The sequence below is a fragment of the Saccopteryx bilineata genome, chromosome 5, assembly GCF_036850765.1.
Source record: "Saccopteryx bilineata isolate mSacBil1 chromosome 5, mSacBil1_pri_phased_curated, whole genome shotgun sequence".
Lineage (NCBI taxonomy): Eukaryota > Metazoa > Chordata > Mammalia > Chiroptera > Emballonuridae > Saccopteryx > Saccopteryx bilineata.
In genome coordinates this window covers 234689603-234711211 of record NC_089494.1, presented here as the reverse complement: position 1 = coordinate 234711211, position 21609 = coordinate 234689603, and the positions used below count along the sequence as shown (strand labels likewise).

Below are 21609 nucleotides of genomic sequence, written 5' to 3'. Positions count from 1 at the left end.
CCCGACTTAAATAGCTGTGTGACCTTGGGCAAGTTACCTTACTACACTGTGCCTCCTCACCCTCATCTGTAAAATGGAGATAGTATCATTTATTGTTTAAAGGGTTGCTATAAGATTTAATAAACGTAAAGGACACAAGGCAAGTGCACAGAACCCAGAAGTTCACTAACTTCTTAATATTATTGTTGGTGGCTTGCCACAAAAATAAAGGGGAAGGGCATTGGATGGGAGAGAAATTCCATCAGTTTCTTGGGCAAGTTATATGACCTCTCCAAGCCTCAGCTTCCTCACCTTTAAAATGGGGTTAATATCCAACTTTCAAAGTTACTGAAGGAATTAGATGAGAAAAACAATCATACAAACAATAACACAATGCCAAGTCAGTAAAAGATGCTCAGTGAAAATGAGATTGAACAGAGAAAGAGAAGGGAGTCCAAAAAGCAAAGAAAGAAACAAAACTGTAGTAACGACCAATCTTTACGGAGTGCCAAATCCAACCATAATTTAAAAGATGGTATGAAGTGTGTGTGGAACAGCTCAGTTAAGAAGAGAGCCCCTGACATTTTCGACGAGTAGTCCCCATCAAGTACACCATTTCCAATGAAGAGGACTATGTTTTACACATGCGTGTGCGTGCGCACACAAACACACACACACTCTGTTTGTACTCTTGGATACTTGATGTCTTTGAGACTGATGATCTAAACAGTCAGCTGACCCATGTCTAATGGGTCTAGTGATGCTACGGCTCCTGTGTTCTCAGTGAGATCTCAGTTTGATTCCCCACGGTCACAACATTCATGTTTGCGTACTTTTAAATCGGAGCTTTCTAAAGAACATCTCGGCCTTTCTTCGCTTTACTGTCTGACTTGCTCAAGGCTTGACAGAAGGTCTTGTCAGCTAGGCAAATTATTTAAAGGGCACAGAAAAAAATATTGGCTTCCGTAACAAAGGTAGTTAAAATAACAGTTAAAAGAAAAAAAAAGAAAAGCCAGATTTTATTTTAGTGAATGTATTTTATAAAGAGGAAATTGACTTCCCTTTTTCTCTGCTACTACGGAAAAATAAAAAGAGTAAATTTGCTGTACCTTTCTTTTAATAAAATGAGGTAAAAAAAAAAAAAGGAAACTAGAACTACTAAAATAAGATGAAAAGGAATCATAGGTATTTAATGAGGTGAAAACTACGGTATATAACTTTAAAAATAACCAAAAAACCCCCAAACCCTTTATATTTAGATAGTTTGGAGGTTTTGTTTAACTTGAAATAATGTACAAATAGAAAATTAAGCATAATTATTGATAAAAATAGTAATGTTCAAATATATTTCCTCTCTAAGCGAAAATGACATTAGAATTAATTTCTTTCATTAATAAGCCACAAACATGAGGGAGGATTGTAATGAGCACTTTGCAATATTAGTCCTACAGAAATCAACAGAAATTAACTCCAGAGGTGGAAGAATATTCTGCATACTTCTAAGTTGAATAGGCATTTTAAGCAGCTTGTACTGAGAATTAATAACTTAAAGAAGAAACATGTTAAATATATATATAAAATAACAGAGTCACATTTATTTATGAAAAAAATTAAATACTTACAATATCTTCTATTATCTCTTTGATAGCTGCCACGGCTAAAATAAATAAGAGAGGAACCAGTGTTGTGTAGCGACCTGTTGGTGAAACATCAGGTATTTGCTATTTGAAGGGGGGAAAAAAAGAGAGAGAAATCCAGTGAGAGCTAGAAAGTTGGCAATACACTTAAAAACCACAAAATCTTAGTGCCTCTTAAAATATGCCTCCTTGATTTTACTGTCTGGCAGACTAACACTAGGTAAAGTAATTTGCTCATTTCTGTAAGTAGCTGGAAGAGCATTAGCTTCGTGATAAGCAGTTCTGCATAGAACTAACACCTACAAAGAGGGGGTGGGTTAAAAAATTACAGTATATCCATGTATTAAAAAAATCACATGACCATGAAAAATGAAATTTGAGATACACAATGAATCACATGGGAAAATATCCACATTTTATTACATGGATATAGCAGATTACTAAGCATATGTACTCTATGGTCCCCTTTTTGTAAACTAAATTAATAATCAATGCTTGGGAGGGGAAAATAAAAGACCAGAAGAATATACACCCAGATTTTAAGAGAGTAGTTGCCTCGGGGTGGTGGAATGTGTTGTAAAGTTCTTCTTTATTGTGTTTTCTAATTCATTTTACAATGAGTGTATGCTGTTTTTTTAATAAAAGATTTTTTTTCCTGATTACTACTAACTCAAATACAAAGAGAAACAAGATTTAAAGTGGTAATTCTTGTATTCTGAGAATTGATAGTTTGATTGTTACTAAATTAATATTTTAAGAAAAAGCCCCATTCCCCTTTTGCACCCAATATTGCATTTACGGAATGTTTAAAATAAGCTCATAAAAATGAATCAAAAGGTTTAGAGAGGCCCTGGCTGGTTGGCTCAGTGGTAGAGTGTCGGCCTGGTGTGCGGGAGTCCCGGGTTCGATTCCTGGCCAGGGCACACAGGAGAGGCGCCCATCTGCTTCTCCACCCCTCTCCCTCTCCTTCCTCTCTGTCTCTCTTTTCCTCTCCCGCAGCCAAGGCTCCACTGAAGCAAAAGTTGGCCCAGGTGCTGAGGATGGCTCTGTGGCCTCTGCCTCAGGCGCTAGAATGGCTCTGATTGCGGCAAAGTGAAGCCCCAAGATGGGCAGAGTATCGCCCCCTGGTGGGCATGCTGGGTGGATCCCAGTCGGACGAATGCGGGAGTCTGTCTGACTGCCCTCCCCGTTTCCAACTTCAGAAAAAGAATAGAAAGGTTTAGAGAGGTAGTGAAATTCTAACGCTGCTTATAGCAGGGGCTGGAAATGTCCAGCCTGCTATTTCCTGTGTGCTCAGATACACCTCAGAAGACTGGGCAGGGGCATTTACCACTATCTGAACACATGATGTGGAACTGAGGTTTTAAGACATGACTTTACCTGGAGCAGTGCAATAAAGAGAAAGAATGAGTTGGCAGCTCTTCTGAACTGAGAGTAGAGAAATCGTGGAAGGAATGTAATTATGTTGTATTTTGCAGTGCTAAAAAACAAAATGAAAAATAGCATAAAGCTAAATTAATCTGCAATGGGCTACAACATTTACAAAAGTCTATTATCACTATAAGATTAGATCAGTGGTATAGCCAACCTGATCCCTACCACCCACGAGTGGGCATTCCAGCTTTCATGGTGGGCGGTAGCGGAGCAACCAAAGTATAAATAAAAAGATAGATTTAACTATAGTAAGTTGTTTTATAAAGATTTATTCTGCCAAACTTAGCGAAAATCCGACATAAAGTACTTGGTAAGTAATTATTATTATATGCTTTAACTTGCTGTAACTCTGCTTTATAAATTTTATAAAGTAAAGTTACTTCCTTACTTTATAAATCACCATTACTGTGGAACCGGTGGGCAGTTAGAAAATTTTACTACTAACAGAGATACAAAAGTGGGCGGTAGGTGTAAAAAGGTTGACTGTCCCTGGATTAGATGATGAACAGCTGCCCGCTGTTCCAAATTGGGAGAATACCGCAAATGGCCATTAATCTAAATGAAAAGGAGTGAAAGGAGCTGCACAAATACACAGTAAGAAATCTTTTGTTCTCACTGGTTAATCATCCGGCTTAACACGACAGGAGTAGCTTTCAAAGAAGAGTAAGTTCAGTTAAGATGCTGTATAATACATTATTGAAAATAAAATTGTGGGGGGAAAATCAGCAACTTTCAATAGAGGCCTTCCCTGGATAACTTCAGAAATGGGGACATTTCTGGGTTTCTGTTTGAATTTTCTTCATGACTCCTCTACGAACTTGTCTCAGACTCAACACTAAACCCGTCAGATATAGCCACAGTCAGCTATCACCATTTAGGTCTTGGAAACATCCAATCTTTCTCTTGTTAATTAAACAGAGAAGACATTAAAGGGGCATATGCCACCCTCCACAAACTGTGAGAAGTTACTCCTAAATTTGAAGTTATAATTTTAAATGGCATGTCTCAAGTTTAGGAATTTTGTGAATGGAGGAACAGTGTATTAGCCCTGGGGGTACTCCCTGGGTTGCAGGGGCTGCTCAGTGAACAGGGCTTATGGCAGAGACACTTTTTACATTATTGTTGGCATGAAAATATAACAAAGAAGCACTTCGCACAGCCCTCCTTTCCTCATCGTCATATTAAATTTTGTAACTATCCAAAGCCAAAATTTAAAGAGCCTTTCATCCAAAAAGAGTCCCCAGAGAAGAATGGCAAAGAGCTCTTCTAAAATGTAAACGCTTGTTAACCCCAAATGATAATGTGTTGCTCTATAACAGGCATAAGATGAAGGTATTCACCCACGAGCAGCTGCTTATCCTTTCTGCTCCAGATTCCTATGACCACGTCCTTGTTGGCTACAAGAGGGGAATAGCAGACTCACACTGCCTCCAGTAAGCTCTCCAATAGGAACCGCTTGAACGGAGAGCTCTCTGCAAGCATTTCCATTCTGGCTGGGAGGAGGCCTGTAGGGCCGTGCTCTGAGAGCTGGCCCCACAGCATGCTTCAGAGGGTCCTACCTGACATGGTTATTGCAGAATTTTGTCAGCTGGGGCTGGTTGATGAATATAGTCCGGATTTCTTCCTGGTCCGCCAGGGAAGTCTTCTCTGAAACATCATCGGTCTTCTCATAACCTTAAAGAGGGACAGTTTTCTTATTTGAAATGAAGTGTTTCATTTTATTATCCAGACCCAAAACACATTTCATAACTATAACTGCTCACAAAAATTAGGAGATCCCCTAATTTTTATATAAGTTACACGCGTCTCCTTATTGGTATTCCCTTATTGTTATTCTTGTTTCTTTGATAACAAAAAGAAAAATCCCAACATTTAACATTTCCCCTAAATTTAAGTGGCAGTATTTAATAGTCATGTAAAAGCAGACCCATTTCAAAAACAGTGACATCCGTTTTCAAGTTTTGTCCCATCTTTCCCATATATGTCCAACTTTATTTTCTCCCATGACATAAGACTATGTCCAAAAGTAACAAAAAAGTGTTATACTGGTGTACATTACAGTTTTAGACAAGACTAACAAGGCAGAGGTAATTTAAAATTAACATTATATTGAGTAAAATAAGTAAATTAGAAAAGGCTAAGAACTACATGATTTCACACAGAGGTGGGATATAAAACTGAGACTCATGGACATAGATAAAGTGAAGTGGTTCCCCAGGGGAGGGGGTGTGGGGGAGGGAACTGGGGGGAGTAAAGAGGGACAAATATACCGGACGGAAGAGGATGTGACTGTGGGTGAGGGGCACACAACACAATCAACAGTTCAAATGCTATAGAGATGTTTACCTGAAACCTATGTGCTCTTACTGATCAATGTCATCCTGTTAAATCTAATTTTCTAAATAAAAATTTAAAAAAACTTAAGCATACACATTTAATGCTTTTATTTTTGCTTTTTCTTTCCTTTTTAGATGAAGACAGAAAAAAGATGAACAATGAGGTTTAAGCAGGAAACCACCACAGTTATTTTAAACTCTCTATGACCACCTTACTCTTTCTACTAATTAGAATTTATGTTCACAGACAAATTTATAATGTTTTAAGATCATTTCAAGTCATCTCCCAATCATTGTAACAATACAATAGACTCAGGCCAATTTCAACTAGGTAACATCTTACTGCAAGGTGGACAATACTTTTAAAAAATACATCCAAGTTCTAGAAGAAGAAAATAATTTAAATTGCTTATTTTACCCTAGCGAGAATTCAGTGAGACTGGCTTCAATCAGCCCCTTAACCCTATCCTAGAACCCTACCTCAACAGTACTCTACCTCAAATCCCTATTTTTCTTCTCTTTTCTCCCAGGCCAATGCCAGCTCCTCCTGTGAGATCTGCAACATGTGGTCTCTTCTGAAGTATTCTATGGGCTAAAGTCAGGGCACCTTCTCCGTGTTCCCACGGCGCTCCGTGCTTCCCTCGACCCCCACTCCTGTCCCCAGCAAGACACTCACGAGAAGGGTTTGTTACTGCCTGCTTCTGGGCCAGTCTTCCCCTGCCAGAATGGGAACTCGTTGAGGCTGTGGACGGTGTATTACTCATCTCCCAACACCAGTACAAGCGGCCGGTCCTCAGTAAATGTTTGCCGAGTAAATAAACACCAAATGACAAAGGAGTGGTTATTTGGCCGTTTTTTTTTGAGGGCAAGCAAATGCTTCTCCACCCACTGATAAGGACACTAAAGCAGCCAAGTGCCGGTAACGAATTGTATAAGAAAAGCTTGCCTACGGCTCTGTTGCTGTATGAACCCAGAAAAATATTTAGGTTTTCTGCAGAGGGGAGGAACACGAGCACCGAGACCGAGTGTGCAGGGGAGTGCAAGCAGGGCACTAAAGCTGAAGCACACACAAAGGGCGAGGGAAGGACAGGTGAGATGTGGTGCTCAGCAAACACACGGGCTGGCTCGCAGAGGCCCTCTCCTGCTTGTGAAGAAGTCTGGGCTGCAGCCTCGGGCGGCAGCAAGCTCCTGCAAGCTTCCCAGGCACTCAGACACAGAGGAAGAGCCACATTTTATAGTCATCACTCTGGAAGCCACAGGGCTCCACGTGAAGACCTGTGGTCGTCATTTTACAGTCACACACACAGCAGCAGCTTCGCCCGTGGTCACGTGGCTCATAACGATCTTTCAGCACAGAGGGTTTTAGATATAACACAAGCTTTCCCCCTACTTTTATATAATCAAAATGTCACATATGTATTGTTACAGAATAAATGTTTGGGTTCGCTCCAAAGTTCGTATGCTGAAATCTTATCCCCGAAAGTGGTGGTATTTGGAAGTGGGGCCTTTGGGATGTGATTAGGACATGAGGGTTGAGCCCTCATGAGTGGGATTAGTGCCCTTGTAAAAGAGAGCCCAGAGATCCCTCATCCAGCCCTGCATGTGGGGCACAGCGACCAGACAGCCATCTCTGAAACAGGAAGTGGGTCCTCACTCGACACTGAATCAGCTGCTGCTTTGATCTTGAACTTCCCAGCCACCAAAACGACAAAAAATAAATTTCTATTGTTCTTAAATCACTCAGTCTATGGAGTTTTGTTACAGCAGCTCAAACAGATTAAGACATGGATTATCAAACAGAGGCATATCAATCTTAAAAATCCTTAAAAATGTTCTGTTCGATTTTCCTTAATGACAGCACAAAGATCATAGCGTACTATTCCTGGCATCTCATCTGGACAGACAGCTTCGGGGACACCAGCGCTCCGCTCTGCTCTGAACTGGTATGTTCAGGTTGTGTCTGACACACCTGGACTGTCGAGGGCCAGGCCCTTGGGTGTTCCTAGGGAACATCCTCCCCTGATATATCCATTTACATTGGGGTCTCAAATGCTGCCCAGGGGGCTGGACATCTCAATTCTCCCTTACATATTCATCTGTATGCAAGAATTTCCACGGAGCAAAGAACTGTCCTAGAGTCAGAGTGATTAAAACAATCCTAGTGGACTAGTACGGCCCTGACCAAGGTCTGACAATAAGGGAGCTCTCAGACAAAAACCATAATAAGAGGGAAAGTCTAGACCGGTGACTTGTTCTCAATGAAGTGAGAATATAGGATGTAGCGAAGATAGTCTATTCAGTGAGTAGTGTTGGGAAAATTGGACAGATAAATGCAAAATAATAATAATAATAATAATAATGAGACTAGACCACCTCCTTAAACCATACATAAGAATAAACTGAAAAATAGATTAAAGACTTAAATATAAGACTCAAAACCATAAAACTCCTTAGAAGAAAGTACAGGTAATAAAATCTCAGACATTTCTCTTAGCAATATATAGTTTTTTATTTATTGATTTTAGGGAGAAAGGAAGGGAGAAAGAGAAACATCAGTTTGTTGTTCCACGTACTTATGCATCCATCGGTTTATGTTTGCACGTGCCCTGATTGGGGGTTCAGGCTGCAACCTCGGGGTACTGGGACGGTGCTCTAGTCAACCCTGGGACGGTGCTCTAGTCAACCCTGGGACGGTGCTCTAGCCAACCCTGGGACGGTGCTCTAGTCAACCCTGGGACGGTGCTCTAGTAAACACTGGGACGGTGCTCTAGTCAACCCTGGGACGGTGCTCTAGTCAACCCTGGGACGGTGCTCTAACCAACCCCGGGACGGTGCTCTAGTAAACCCTGGGACGGTGCTCTAGTCAACCCTGGGACGGTGCTCTAACCAACCCTGGGACGGTGCTCTAACCAACCCTGGGACGGTGCTCTAACCAACCCCGGGACGGTGCTCTAACCAACCCTGGGACGGTGCTCTAGTCAACCCCGGGACGGTGCTCTAACCAACCCCGGGACGGTGCTCTAGTCAACCCCGGGACGGTGCTCTAGTCAACCCTGGGACGGTGCTCTAACCAACCCCGGGACGGTGCTCTAGTCAACCCCGGGACGGTGCTCTAACCAACCCCGGGACGGTGCTCTAGTCAACCCTGGGACGGTGCTCTAACCAACCCTGGGACGGTGCTCTAGTCAACACTGGGACAGTGCTCTAGTCAGCCAAGTGACCAGCCAGGGGCTCTCTCAGCAACATGTTTTCCTTTTTCTTTCTTATTTTTAATATTTTCCCATTGATTTGAGCAAGAGAGGAAGGGGGGGGAGAGAGGGAGAAGGAAAGACGGAGAGAGAGGGAGAGAAGGAAGGGAGGGGGGAGAGAGAGAGAGTGAGGAAGAGAAAAAGAGAGAAAGAGAAGCACTGACTCGTTTCACTTCGTAGTTCCATTTAGTAGTGCACTCATTGATTGGTTCTTAATGTGTCTTGACCGAGGCTCAAACCTGTGACCTTGTGAGCGCCAGGTGGATGCTTTATCCACAGAGCTACACGGCCAGAGCCAGCAATATTTTTTGGATATACCTCCTGATGCAAGTGGAACAAAAGAAAAAACAAACAAATGGGACTATATAAAACTAAAAAGTTTTTGCATGGCAAATGAAACCATTAACAAAATAAAAAGACAACCTACTAAATGGGAAAATATTCACCAATGACATATCTAATAAGGGGTTAGTGACCAAAATTTATCAAGAGCTCATACAACTCAACACCGAAAAGACAAACGATCCACCAATTGAAAAATGGGCAGAGGACCTGAAAAGATCTTTCTCCAAAGAGGACAGATAGCCAATAGGCATATGAAAAGATGCTTGACATCACTAATCAGCATAGAAATGCAAATTAAAACCACAATGAGATATCACTACACCTGTCAGAATGGCTATCACAATAAATCAACAAACAACAAGTGCTGGCGAGGATGTGGAGAAAAGAAACACTCCTGCACTGCTGGTGGGAATGCAGACTGGTGCAGCCACTGTGGAAAACAGAATGGAGGTTCCTCAAAAAGTTCAAAATGGAACTGTCTTATGCCCGGAAATTCCACTTCTAGATATATATCCAAAAAAACAAACAAACCAAAAACAATAATTCCAAAGACCATATTCACCCCTAAGTTCATTGCAGCATCATTTACAATAGCCTAGATATAGATGCAGCCCAAGTGTCCATCAGTAGATGAGTAAATAAAAAAGCTCTAGTACATTTATATAATGGAATATTAGTCAACCATAAAAAATGAAATCTTTCCCTGGCCAGTTGGCTCAGTGGTAGAGTGTTGGCTTGGCATGTGGAAGTCTTGGGTTCTATTCCCAGCACGGGTACACAGGAGAAGCACCCATCTGCTTCTCCACCCTTCCTCATCTCCTTCCTCTCTATCTTTCTCTTCCCCTCCCGCAGCCAAGGCTCCATGGGAGCAAAGTTGGCCCGGGCACAGAGGACGGCTCCTCTCCACCTCAGGTGCTAGAATGGCTACGGTTGCAGTGGAGCAACAGCCCAGATGAGCATCGCCCCCTGGTGGGCATGCTGGGTGGATCCCAGTTGGGCACATGTGGGAATCCATCTGTCTGCCTCTCCCCTGCTTCTCACTTTGGAAAAATATAAAAAAAAAAGAGAGAGAAAGAGAAAAGAAAAAGAAATCTTACCATTTGCAACAACATGGATGGACCTAGAGGCTCTTATGTATTATGCTAAGAGAAATAAGTCAGATAGAGAAAGACAAATGCCACATGATTTCACTTATATGTGACATTTCAAGAGCAAAACAAACAAAGAGATATAGACTCATTATTAGAGGGAAAGGGATGGGGGAGGAAGAAGAGAGTAAATGGGGGATAGATGGTGATGGAAAGAGACTTGGCTCGGGGTAGTGAACTCACACTGCAGTCGAGAGATGATGTATTAAAGAACTGCACTCTTGAAACCTGTATCATTTTAGTAACCAATGTCACCCCAATGAACGCAAAATAAAAAGAAACAGAGAACAGACTGATGGTTCAGAGGGAAGAAGGATTGGGGGGGTGAGCATGGTGAAGGGACTGAAAACTATAAATTGATCGTTACACAACAGTCCTGGGCATGTAAAGTACCAACACAAGGGATCTAGTCAATAATACTGTAATAACTATGCATGGTGCCAGGGGGCTCCCTGAAATATTGAGGGGAACACTTTGTATAGTATATGATCGCCCAACAACTATGCTGTATACCTGAAACTAATAAAAAATTAATATTTATTATAAACAGTAATTGAAAAATAAAATTAAACAATGGAGTAGGAACAGGAGAGACACGGAATGGTTCCAGGCACAGAATACTGCTGGTGCCGTGGGCTTTCCTCCCTCAGGAACACTGGAAAGCCTTGGGGAAAGCCATGCATGTGATCTGAATGTATGGAGGCCACCGCTTGGGGCGGGGGCAGCGGGATGCCCTGAGCAGGGGTGACACTGAACGAGGGAGAACTGCACTCAGAGCAAGGAGGCGAGGCGCTCGGACAATGAGAGACGCCTTCCCTTCGCCCTGTTTCCAGAGAGGTTGGCCACAGAGGCCCTGTCACCAGCAGTGACACACAGCAGGGCCACAGGCACCTGAGGCCCGCTCCCAGGGTGTCCGGAGGCCAGAGGTGGCAGGAACCACCTTGTGTATGCACCCAGTTCTCTGTTTCCTCCTAGCAGGTAGCAGTGAGCCAGGCACAGCCACCTCAGACATTCTCAGGAGTACCTGAGTGCAGGCACCCAGCCTCAGGAATCCTCAGGGATAGTGCATGAAGACATCTGGGAAGAAGACTGGCATTCTCGCTAATGTGGAATGTGAGAGTTTGTAACTATTACAATTAGAATCTGCCGTGAACTCTCACCTTACCTTGTAGAAACAGGCAGGTTAAGTCTGGACGTATGGTAACTTATCAAATCCAGACTGCCTCTGTGTAGACGAGAAACAAGGCTCTTCTATTCAGATGAACGAACCAACACTTTGAGGGAGGGAGGCAGCAATTTTGATCTCATATTTCTTCTGGGTTAGAGATGAAAACACATTTCCTACACTCAATCTGACAGCTACTCAACATGTACCAGTCAACTCTGGTTTTGTGCTTTTTTTTTTTTTTTAATTTCCTCTTCAAATTGCCACCTTCAATGGCTATGATGTCCATATAAAGAGCTCTGTGTTTACACCTGGGCAATGATGTCACTGAGATATTGATGCACAGTCGTGGTAAAGGTAACGGGGGGAAGAATCCCCCCACCCTCTGCCCCAAAGAAGTAAAACTAAAATGGCACAGTTGCCATTCCTTTCTACACACAGTCTGTCCTTTGCTTCATGGAGGGGAGCCACACCTCCTGGGAGTTGTTTAATAATTTTGAGGGCTTGTTTACATAAACCATTAAAGTTCACTAGTAGCTCTTAATCCACCTGTCTTGCCTCCTAAAGACTTAGTAAGAACCAAGCCTGCTTTTGTGTCTTCTCCTGACAGATGGCACCGTGGAGGGGAGTGAGGCGACAGGTCTATCACCGGTTCTCACGGAGTCTTCCCGGAGGGTGGGGCCCCTTCAGAGCCTTCTTTGCCCTTAAGTCAAGCAAAAGGTTCTAGATACTGAATGTGCTACAAGATATTACTTTGTATTACTAAATACAGACTTAAAAGCAACCTACTGTTGGTGATCATTTCAGATCCCAGCAATAATTTTCTTGTTGAGAAAGCAGAGAATGATGACGGGTCAGCCTCCCGATCGCAGTGCTGAAGGGAACATGTGTTCATCTTTCCCTAACATTGTTTGATCATTAAACCCTTAGTGGTTGTTCGGCAAGCTCGGGTTCTTCCGCTGACTACTCATGTGACCCCTAGCAAACCACTTAATCCCTGGGGGGGATTATTTTCTTCCCTTATAAAGTGAGGGAAGTAGGCTAATAATCTCATGTGTTGTTGTTTTTGTTTTTTTTTCAGCTCCAAAGTCCTGTGAAATTAGTAGCTGCCAGACACCAGGAAGAAAAAAAGTCAACATCTCATTTATCTAGAAAAAGAGGAAAAATGGAATAACAAAATAAAAAAATTTCTCTACCTGAGCCAGACATTTCACAACAGCTGCCTGACATAAACTGCAGCCAGAACTCAGTCACGAGGTCAAAGGCTGCTCTGTGATCAGAGCTAAATTTCCATACTTGAAAAGGTAAGTAGTGACTCTATCTCTGCTGCCAGCAGCTACTGGACCTGGTACTCACTGAGTGACCACTGACTACTGGGGTTACTTTAATATGCTGACATCGTCTTCCTTTCTCCCTCTGCCTAGGTTCATGATCACATGCGTACATGCACACGGAATAATGTAACAGGGAAGAAAAATGCTCAACAGTTATATTTAGTGAAAGGCTTGCAGTCCTTTCATACAATTACAACAGAATTATCATCTCTGAAGTTTTCCATTTCTCGTTAAAGATATCATCACCCAATCGGTAAGATTATTGTTCATTAGCTCATTCCTTCATTCATTCATTCAACACATATGCTCAACATAAGTTGAACATAAGTGCCTACAATGTGGCAGCCATTGTTTAAAAATCTGCAGAAACTGAAGAAAATAAGATATAAGGTCCCTTCTTCTTGGGGACTTAAGAGATTTTCTGGAGCACAAGATATTTTCTAGAGAACAGAATAATTACAGATCATGGGAAGCGTGATAAAGAAACCAAAACAAGAGATTGACAGAATGATTGGCAATATGCCCTGTGCTTCCGTTTGATCACCTGTATGTGGAGTTGATAACAGTACCTACCGCAAAGAGGGTTGGAGGACGTGGTGAGTTAACAAACGTAGAGAACAAAGCCTAGCGCGTATTAAGAGCTCCATCAATGTTAACTGTACTCATTGCATAGCTGTTCTCAGTACTGTTGGCGTTGTTTTATACTGAGTGGTAAGGGAAGCGTCTCTCAAGGAGGCTCCAGCTGAGACCTCAATGAGGACTTCGATAAGGAGAGATGTAGGACAGTGAGAACTAACTGGGGAAGAGCAGGAGCAAGGCCCTGGAGGCAAGAGTGAGCTTGGCATGTCCAGGGACATGGGGAGCAGCAACAGTGAACAGGAGCATCAGACAAATTCTGGCAGGACCAGACTGGGACAAACAGTAAGAAACTTGAATTCATATTCTTTATGCGATAGGAATCCACCAAGAAGTTTTACGCTGGAAGATCATTTTGAGGCTACTGGGATCATTCAGGTAAAAGGTGATGGGCCCCAGGGAAGAGTGTGGGGAGAGAGATGAAAAGAAATGGATGGATACATGACATTCTTTTTGTGGGTGGAACTGGTCTGACCATTACAGCCTCTCTATGTCCCTCATCACTGCACTGTGGTAGGATGTCACATTACCCACTGCCTGGTGCCACTCTAAGCAAAAGCCCAAGACTTAAAAGAAACTCAGAATTTTAATTATAACAAATGATCAAAAATTTATGGAACTGTCTTTATAGTGAAAATAACCCTATCCTTAGATATCATGCATCTTTTTCTCATTAGAACATGATAATGAACACTTTTGAGAACACAGGGTATAATCAATGAAGGCATTAGAGTCGGGACTGGGAGCACATCAGTTATGAGTTACAGTAACCTTAGACAGAGTATATATCTGTAGCCTCCTACCTTCTGTCACAAGTTTTGAAGAAGGTTAAATGAGAGGATGCATGGGTAAAAGCACTTGGGACTGCGCCTAACCCCTCATGCACGTTACAGATGTTCTAGCTATTACTTCTATTGTTGAAATTGGAAAGGCAGGCTAGGGGGTAAAGGAATAGGCCTTGTCATCAGATCTGTATTCATTTGGATTATGGCACGTACATAACACTGGGCAAATTATTTTATGTTCTGAGCCTCACCTTTCTCATGCACAAAATAGGTTAATTGAGGATTTAACGACATTATGTTAGCAATGTAGTACAATACTTGTCACTCAAACAGTTCCAGTCACCCTGTTCTCCCAAGAGATTATAAAGGTTGTCTCCCCTTCAAAATCTTTTCAGGTGGGAGAAAAATGTCTGGAAAACACTAAATGTAGGTATTAACATTTTAAACAATTGGATACTGTTTAATTAAAGCTGTGACCAGTGAATGAATCTAGAGAGTAAAATAATGGCGTTTACTCTACAACTATATAAACGAACATTTAAAAAGCACATGTTTTTCCCAAAATTGTCATCTGTATAGAGGTTATGCAACAGAAAAGCATGGGTGGGTGGGTAGGAGGGAGGAGAGAATAAGATACAAAATCATTCTGTTGCCTGGTAACATGGTTATAGAACCATTACATTTTTGCAGACTCAACTTTATTGCAATTATAAAGAAGGTTGTAATTGGAGTCAGAATATTATATTAACTCCCAAACATATTCAAAAAAATTCAATTTTATATCCTTTTTACTCAATAGCTTCCTATACTAGACATTAAAGAGACCTTATTAATTACTCACATTTCTTAACCTAGAACGAGGCCATTAGACAAACCCCATGTTTGCAACATAGAAGCTAATAAAAGAGTATTACCTGGAAAACAAACTAGAGACTTAAAAGATACAAATACAGAATTTAGGTGTGATTAAAGGTAGGTGCTCCTTAGTAGAAAACCATGAATATTACCCAATGGTCCTTTCTAAAGGTTTAAGTATTTTTTATTTTGTTCCCAAGGGAAAAAATAATAAATTTAAAGTCCTCATCTAATTTTTTAAGGGGGCTCAAGTTTATGGAACAAAACAATCTTTGGCTAAATATTTTAGACATTTGTATTTTATTTTGTTTTTAGTGACATCTTTATATAGATTGTGTGTATGTGTGTATGTGTGTGTGTACAAATAGTTTAATTAGAAATACAGAAGCAGTTATGGGAGCTACAAAAGAGACCTGAAATCCCATGTTCTGCATTGCTGAAGCAAGAATGGTCATTTCACAGGTATGACTGTGAGCCCAACAGCAGCAATTCAGATCGAGATATGAAAAGGAATCACCACTCTGAAATAATGAACTGCATGCTTTAAAGGTCAAGTCTTACTTACATAGTACATTTTCAAATATGGCACTGAAGAAATCAAATACTTCTAAAGGCATGGAAATTAAATAGAAACTATTCAGCAACATGTTTCAAATTTCTAGGCCATGACTGCAATAGCCAGAGGGGAAATGAGCTTTTCAATTGCATCTCCCTGTACAGAATATACTGATTCAGGCTCTATGCAGGGGACCTCTGTGCTCATTCCAACTGAGTCTGTTTCTCCTGAAAACGGTGCTTTGATTTTCTTTGGAAAACTCCCCATTCTCTAACTGTAGGCAGTCAATCTTGTGGGATTGCTCCATTCCCCTTTTTGACTTAAAGCTGGGCACATGGCCCATGCTAGACTAATCACAGTCAATTTGTAGTCTGGACATATGAAAAGGCTGGGCACAGATTAAGGCTGATTGTCTGGCCTCCTGAAGTGACTGTCTGTTAGCCACGCTGCCTTGGGTCATCCCCAATCTTCCTGTAAAGCTGCTCACATGGTTCTGAGAACCACTCCACCTGCTCGGCTTCCCTATTGTGGAATTTTAGTGGAGGCCAAGTCCTGAACCAATGTCGATCTAATGGTGTAGCTGGGCACTGACACTGTATCTGGACGTTCTTCTTCAGAGCTGAAACCTGTTACCTGTACCCCTGTAGCTGGCTTTTCTGATCTGCAGGGAGTGATGACCAAGAACCACAATGCAACTACAACTATCCTGCCCCCCTCAAATCACTAGGCTGCCTGGAACTTTTCCTAACACGCCCTACTTGCTAGATCAGCTCTCCTTTGATGTAAACAGCTGCCCTGACCCAGCCCTGAGTGCAGCAAGTTCTGAGATAACTACGGGTTGCACAATAGCCAAAAAGCTTTCTACATTTCTAGGGTCCTCTTCTTTCTCCTCTTGCTCATGCAATTGTGACACACCTAAGTTACATCATCTAAGTCAGTAGTTCTCAAACTTTTTGAAGTCGGAGCACATTTAAAATCCTACAAATAATTGTAGGCGCACTATATACAAATTGCTGAGAAATATCTTATAATAATTAAGTCAAATATTAAAGAAAAAAATATAAAGTCCAAGCGTGCTTTTATGGTAATTAAACAAAATAAATACAACAAAATTAAATTTATTCTGGCATTAAAAAACATTTTTATGTTACATTTTTTGTTATGCTTTTTAGAATTCATAAAAAAGAGGGGTTAAAAAATAAAAAAATGACAAAAAAGTTCTATTTATATATATATATATACACACACACACACACATACATACATACACACACACACACATTCTTAGTAAGATTTAGTAAATTTGGCAGGTCCTGGCATGAATGTGTTAAGTTTTTTCATTCTTGTGTTTATGAGAAACATAAGCCTGACATGTCCTAGCAACTTCTTCAATGTTTGGGCATATATTTGAAAGGCGAACTCTCATTTCCTCACCAATACATTGAAGAATTCCTCTCTTTCTTCTCTTAATTGTGTTGAGTGCAGAAAACCCCCACCATACATATCATCTTAACTTGACACCAAACAAAGGATAGAAGAAACTTGCCTCCAGTCTTTCTGGGGAACATGGGGGTAGTGTAAACAATCCAGCACCACAGCTTAACAGCCTTTTGCAACCTAATCAGGCAAGTGAGGTGGGGGGGTCAAGCAGACTCTCAGCTTACAGCCAATTCCCCACACCTCTGTCCCCAAAAATCTAAACTCCAAAAACCCTGTTGGTTTTCTGGTCCCCAACAGGCACACATTTCTCTGGAATACCATCGGGCGTACCTGGAAACCTTCTAGGGCACACCAGTGCGCCCTGGCGCACACTTTGAGAACCACTGATTTAAGTGATACCAAACATTGTAACAAAGAATATCCATTTACTCTAATGATGAAAAATATGGTTATCTGCCTCAAAAATTGGTTGTTTTTCATCTTACTCATGGGCTCATTTTTTTTCTTTAAATAGAGAATTATTCCCAAAATGATGAAGATGAGGAAATTTTGCTTCTCAAGTGGAGAATTGGTCGTGGTTAGAAAGCCAGTGAGTAGCAGAGTCAGGGACAGTATTTGACAATCAATAAAGCCCAGCCAGCTCTAAAGCTTTAACACTGATGGACGGATGCATTCATTCACTCAATCTTTAAGCTTGACCAGACCTCTTCCTCTATGTCTCCTCTGTTGGCCTGATTCTACTTGAATACAGTTTTCCAACCACAACCCTTTCCTATCCTCATGGCCTTGCAAGATGCTACTAAGATGTTAGATGTCAAAGCACCCTCCCTGACCATTCTTTCTTGAAGTGTCACCTACAAAAGCTTTGAATATAGATAGCGGTCCTTTACCACTCCAATATTAATCTCTTGATCTATACACTTAGATATATAGCAACTGAGGATAATAATAATAGATGTTACAGATGTACCTAACATATACAGAGGACAGGGCAAGCATAAGGGTACATGTAAGTATCTGTCATGTATGTTACCCTAGTATGGGCAAGAAACATAACACTTTAGGGAAGATCCTTGCATGCAATAAATGTTTACTTAATCTTCTATTCTAACATCGGATATCCAGAAATTCCCAGAACTTTACAGTCTTGTCCCTAGCCTATATCTGCTATATGTTTTCCTATCAAGACCTGTCATTACCCTGAATGGTAAATAATATTTTTCTTTAAAGAGCTTTATGTGAACTGATAATGTAAAAATAAACACGTATGAAAACACATCAACAACATTTCTTATCTAAAACAGGAAATGATAATGGCTTTCCCAAACTCCTGCTGAGTTGCAGCGGGCTCCACAAGTTGTACTATGAATTCTAAGCGGTGGACACTGAAACATGTTCCTGACATTCATAGGAAAGGCTGCCTTAAGCGGTCTCACACGGAAACCGATGGCACGCCTAGTACTGCACCTCACACAAAGTACGCATTCAAATTTCCTTGGCTGCCAGCCTCAGGATGGTAACCCAGAAAAATAATCATCTTGGGCACGCTGAGTGGCTGAAAATAGTAATGAAAACATATATTAATGCCAAGTCATGCTTAACAGGTAAAGGAAGAAGAACAATGAAAGATGAAAGGAAATTGACGATATCGCCTTGGGAATATCCCACAGATCACTTAGTGAGATAAAAGTAATACATGGTTTGTTCCCCCACATGGAATTAAAAATTGGCATAGAAACAGATTCCACTAGTAAGGAGGGATTTCAACTACCAAGCATCTACCAGGCATCTGCTTGAAGTCTCAATTAGCTAAAGGCGTCATTAATTTGTCTTGGCATCAGATTCATTCAAGAAACAAGATGAGGAATTGCTAGTAGGTACTGGATGCTAATCAATGCAAAAGTGATGAAGGTATAATGGTATCTGTAGAAGACATAACTGGACCAAAGAGCTTTTGACAGTCACAGAGGGGAATACAAGGCTAAGCCACACATGCGATCTAGACTTCAGGAGGACACATTACAAGTTGTCAAGACACAAGAAGGGCAGAGGTTTAGAAAATCATGTAGAATAGAACAACATGCTCATTCATTGTGAAAGGTCTTGACAAAGAAGAAAAGGGAGGTTTGTTCAAAGAGACCACTCCTGCTGCACAGGAAGTCACTGAAGAAAAGTAAAAGAAGATAAAAAGATCATGGGAAAGGTTGGGAGTTGACTCACACGTTCAATAGCGAATAATAACAGATACACACACACACACCTGTGTATCTGAATGGAGGAAAGGTGTTCTAAAATGCTAGACACTACTGAAGTGGTTATCCCTTCCATTTGGAATACAAGAGATTGATGGCATAGGTCTGCTGCCTGCAACAGATGATACAATGTTAAGACATAATAAAATAAAAGGAGAACTTCACGACACCTACTTCCCCTACTCCACTTTCTTATCTAACAAGGATAATCATCTCAAGACTGGAAAGGTTAGAACAAACATTAGTTAGAGAAACTAAACCAGAAGAGAGGGTAGGGCATTATTTAAAAAAAGAACAAAGAAAAGGCAGTACCTAGCTGCTCTGAGTGAATTCATACCTATAGCATATACATAAAAACTTTACACCTACGGAACTGTCAGGAGCTGCAGACTAGCTAAGCGAACTGACACTAATAGTAGAACCACAATGAATGAGAGGATTCCAAAAGCTGAGGATAAGAAAGTAAGGTCCACAGCTTCTTTATCCACTCAGCTACTGATGGGCACTGGGGGTGCTTCCAGATCTTGGCAACTGTAAATAATGCTTCGATGAACAGAGAGGTGCATCTATTCTTCAAATTAGTGTCTGAGGTTTCTTGAGATAAAAAAAAAAAAAAAAAGCTGTGGTACATTTACAAATGGAATACTTGGATGTAGAAAACAAAGGAAATCTTACTTTTTGCAACAGCATGCATAGACCTGGAGAGCATTATGCCAAGTGAAATAGCCACTCAGAGAAAGGCAAGTACCATATGGTTTCACTTACATGTGAAATCTATTGAACAGAACTAACAAGCAAAATATGAAGAGACTCACAGATACAGAGAGCAGACTGACAGCTGTCAGAGAGAAGGGGATTGGAGGCTGGGTGAAAAAGGTGAAGGAATGAAGCAAAAACAAAGAAACAAACTCATAGACCCAGACAACAGCGTGGTGATTACCAGCGGGAAGGGGCTGGGAGAAGGTAGGAGAGGATGAAGGGGGGTAAATGAGGATGAAAGGAGACTTGGTTTGGGGTGGTGAACACACAGTACAGTGAATAGATCACATATTGTAAAACCATATAATTTTATTAACCAATGTCATCCCAATAAATTCAATAAAAATTAAAAAAAGAAAAAAGAAACTAAGGTCCCAGTGTTCTAATAAGAGAAGGATGATGGAGGGATGTTGTACATTATAAACTACTATCTATAAAAATGGTGGTCTACAATGTGTTTTCAGAGTTCCCAGATTTATATAATGGGGACTATGGTTTCTAAAGGATTTATGAAAAAATTCTGTAAGTAATCAATTGAGAATTTAAAAGGAACAATTCCCTTTTGTATTGAGCATTCAGTTAACATTAAGACTTCAATGTTTTGAAAGTGGTGCTTTTCATCCACAGAATGTATACTCAGAGATGAAAAGGAAGTGTTCCCCTTTAAAACATGTTCCATATCACCTAAACGCAAACAATAATATTATTGGCCAAATCCTTAGCATTTTGGATTTCCACAAGGCTTTCAGCTAGGCGCTGTTCTTATAAAACCAAGATAGACTGACTCCATGATTACGTAACATTGTGGCTACATGACAAATGTCCACAGAGGGGGCTCAAACTGAGGCCGTCCTTTGGCTCTCCCTCTGCCTCCAAGTCCTTTTGAAGGAGCTTATCCTGGGACACCCTTGGCTCTTGCCTCTTCTTCCCTTTTCCTGGCCCAGTTCCCTGGCCCTGGCTGTCAGGGTCAACAGGGGGCACCTGACCAGCAAGGCTAATCAGATTTTCTTCTGGGAATGTGGACGTGAGACCCAAAGACTCAGGCAGGCAGACCCGGCAGTGAGCAGGGGCTGTCATGGAGAGCTGAGTCACGTGCCTGCCTAAGGTCTGAGGCAGAGAATGCGGTGGATGCAGAGAGGAAAAAACAAGGCGACACTGGGCCGAGCGAGAGATCCCAGGGGCCAAGTCCCACGAGGCTCTGCGGTGCCCGAAGATGGTCCCCTGTACGGTTACGTGCATAACTTCCTGAGGGCTCTGGAGCCAGACAGCCTGCATTCCAGTGGCAGGATGAGGACATACAGGGCATGATAAACAAATGCACAGATGAGAAGGAAAAAAAAAATCAGAATTCAGGAAGGTTTTATCAAGTTGAATAAATTGAAGGTCCAATACTAACGCCTCAAAAAAAAAAATCAACTATGCAAATACAATACGGGGTGACATGCAGCCCAGAAAGACGTATAGAAAATAAAACGTTTCCTTGATGTCATTGATTCCTTAGCGACAGAAGACTTGCTGAGAGACAGGACTGTCTGAGAATGAAACGGGCTGTTCTACATGGCGGTCGGGTCTCAGTCCTGAGAGGTATCCCGAGCGGGAGCCGGAGAACCATCTGCTGCAGGCTGTATCGGGAACGGGCTGCCCGGTATCTCTCCAAGTTCCCTCCAGCTCTGGTTCCATGATGCTATCTTTTTAAAAAT

The 21609-nt window shown here is 41.5% G+C and overlaps 1 protein-coding gene across 6 annotated transcripts in view; it reads right to left on the bottom strand.

Annotated features, from left to right (window-relative positions):
- Positions 1-21609, bottom strand: part of ATP8A1 (ATPase phospholipid transporting 8A1) — a 228818-nt gene that overhangs the window by 193591 nt on the left and 13618 nt on the right. For 4 of the 6 annotated variants that reach the window (XM_066233480.1, XM_066233482.1, XM_066233481.1 and 1 more), the window contains exons 2-4: positions 4610-4724; positions 2997-3096; positions 1602-1700 (exon numbers count right to left, since the gene is read on the bottom strand). In XM_066233480.1, coding sequence (XP_066089577.1) covers positions 1602-1700; positions 2997-3096; positions 4610-4724 — 314 coding nt within the window. Of the gene's footprint in view, positions 1-1601; positions 1701-2996; positions 3097-4609; positions 4725-6062; positions 6151-21609 lie in introns of those variants that run through there. The other 2 variants (XM_066233478.1, XM_066233484.1) reach the window with 2 other exon arrangements.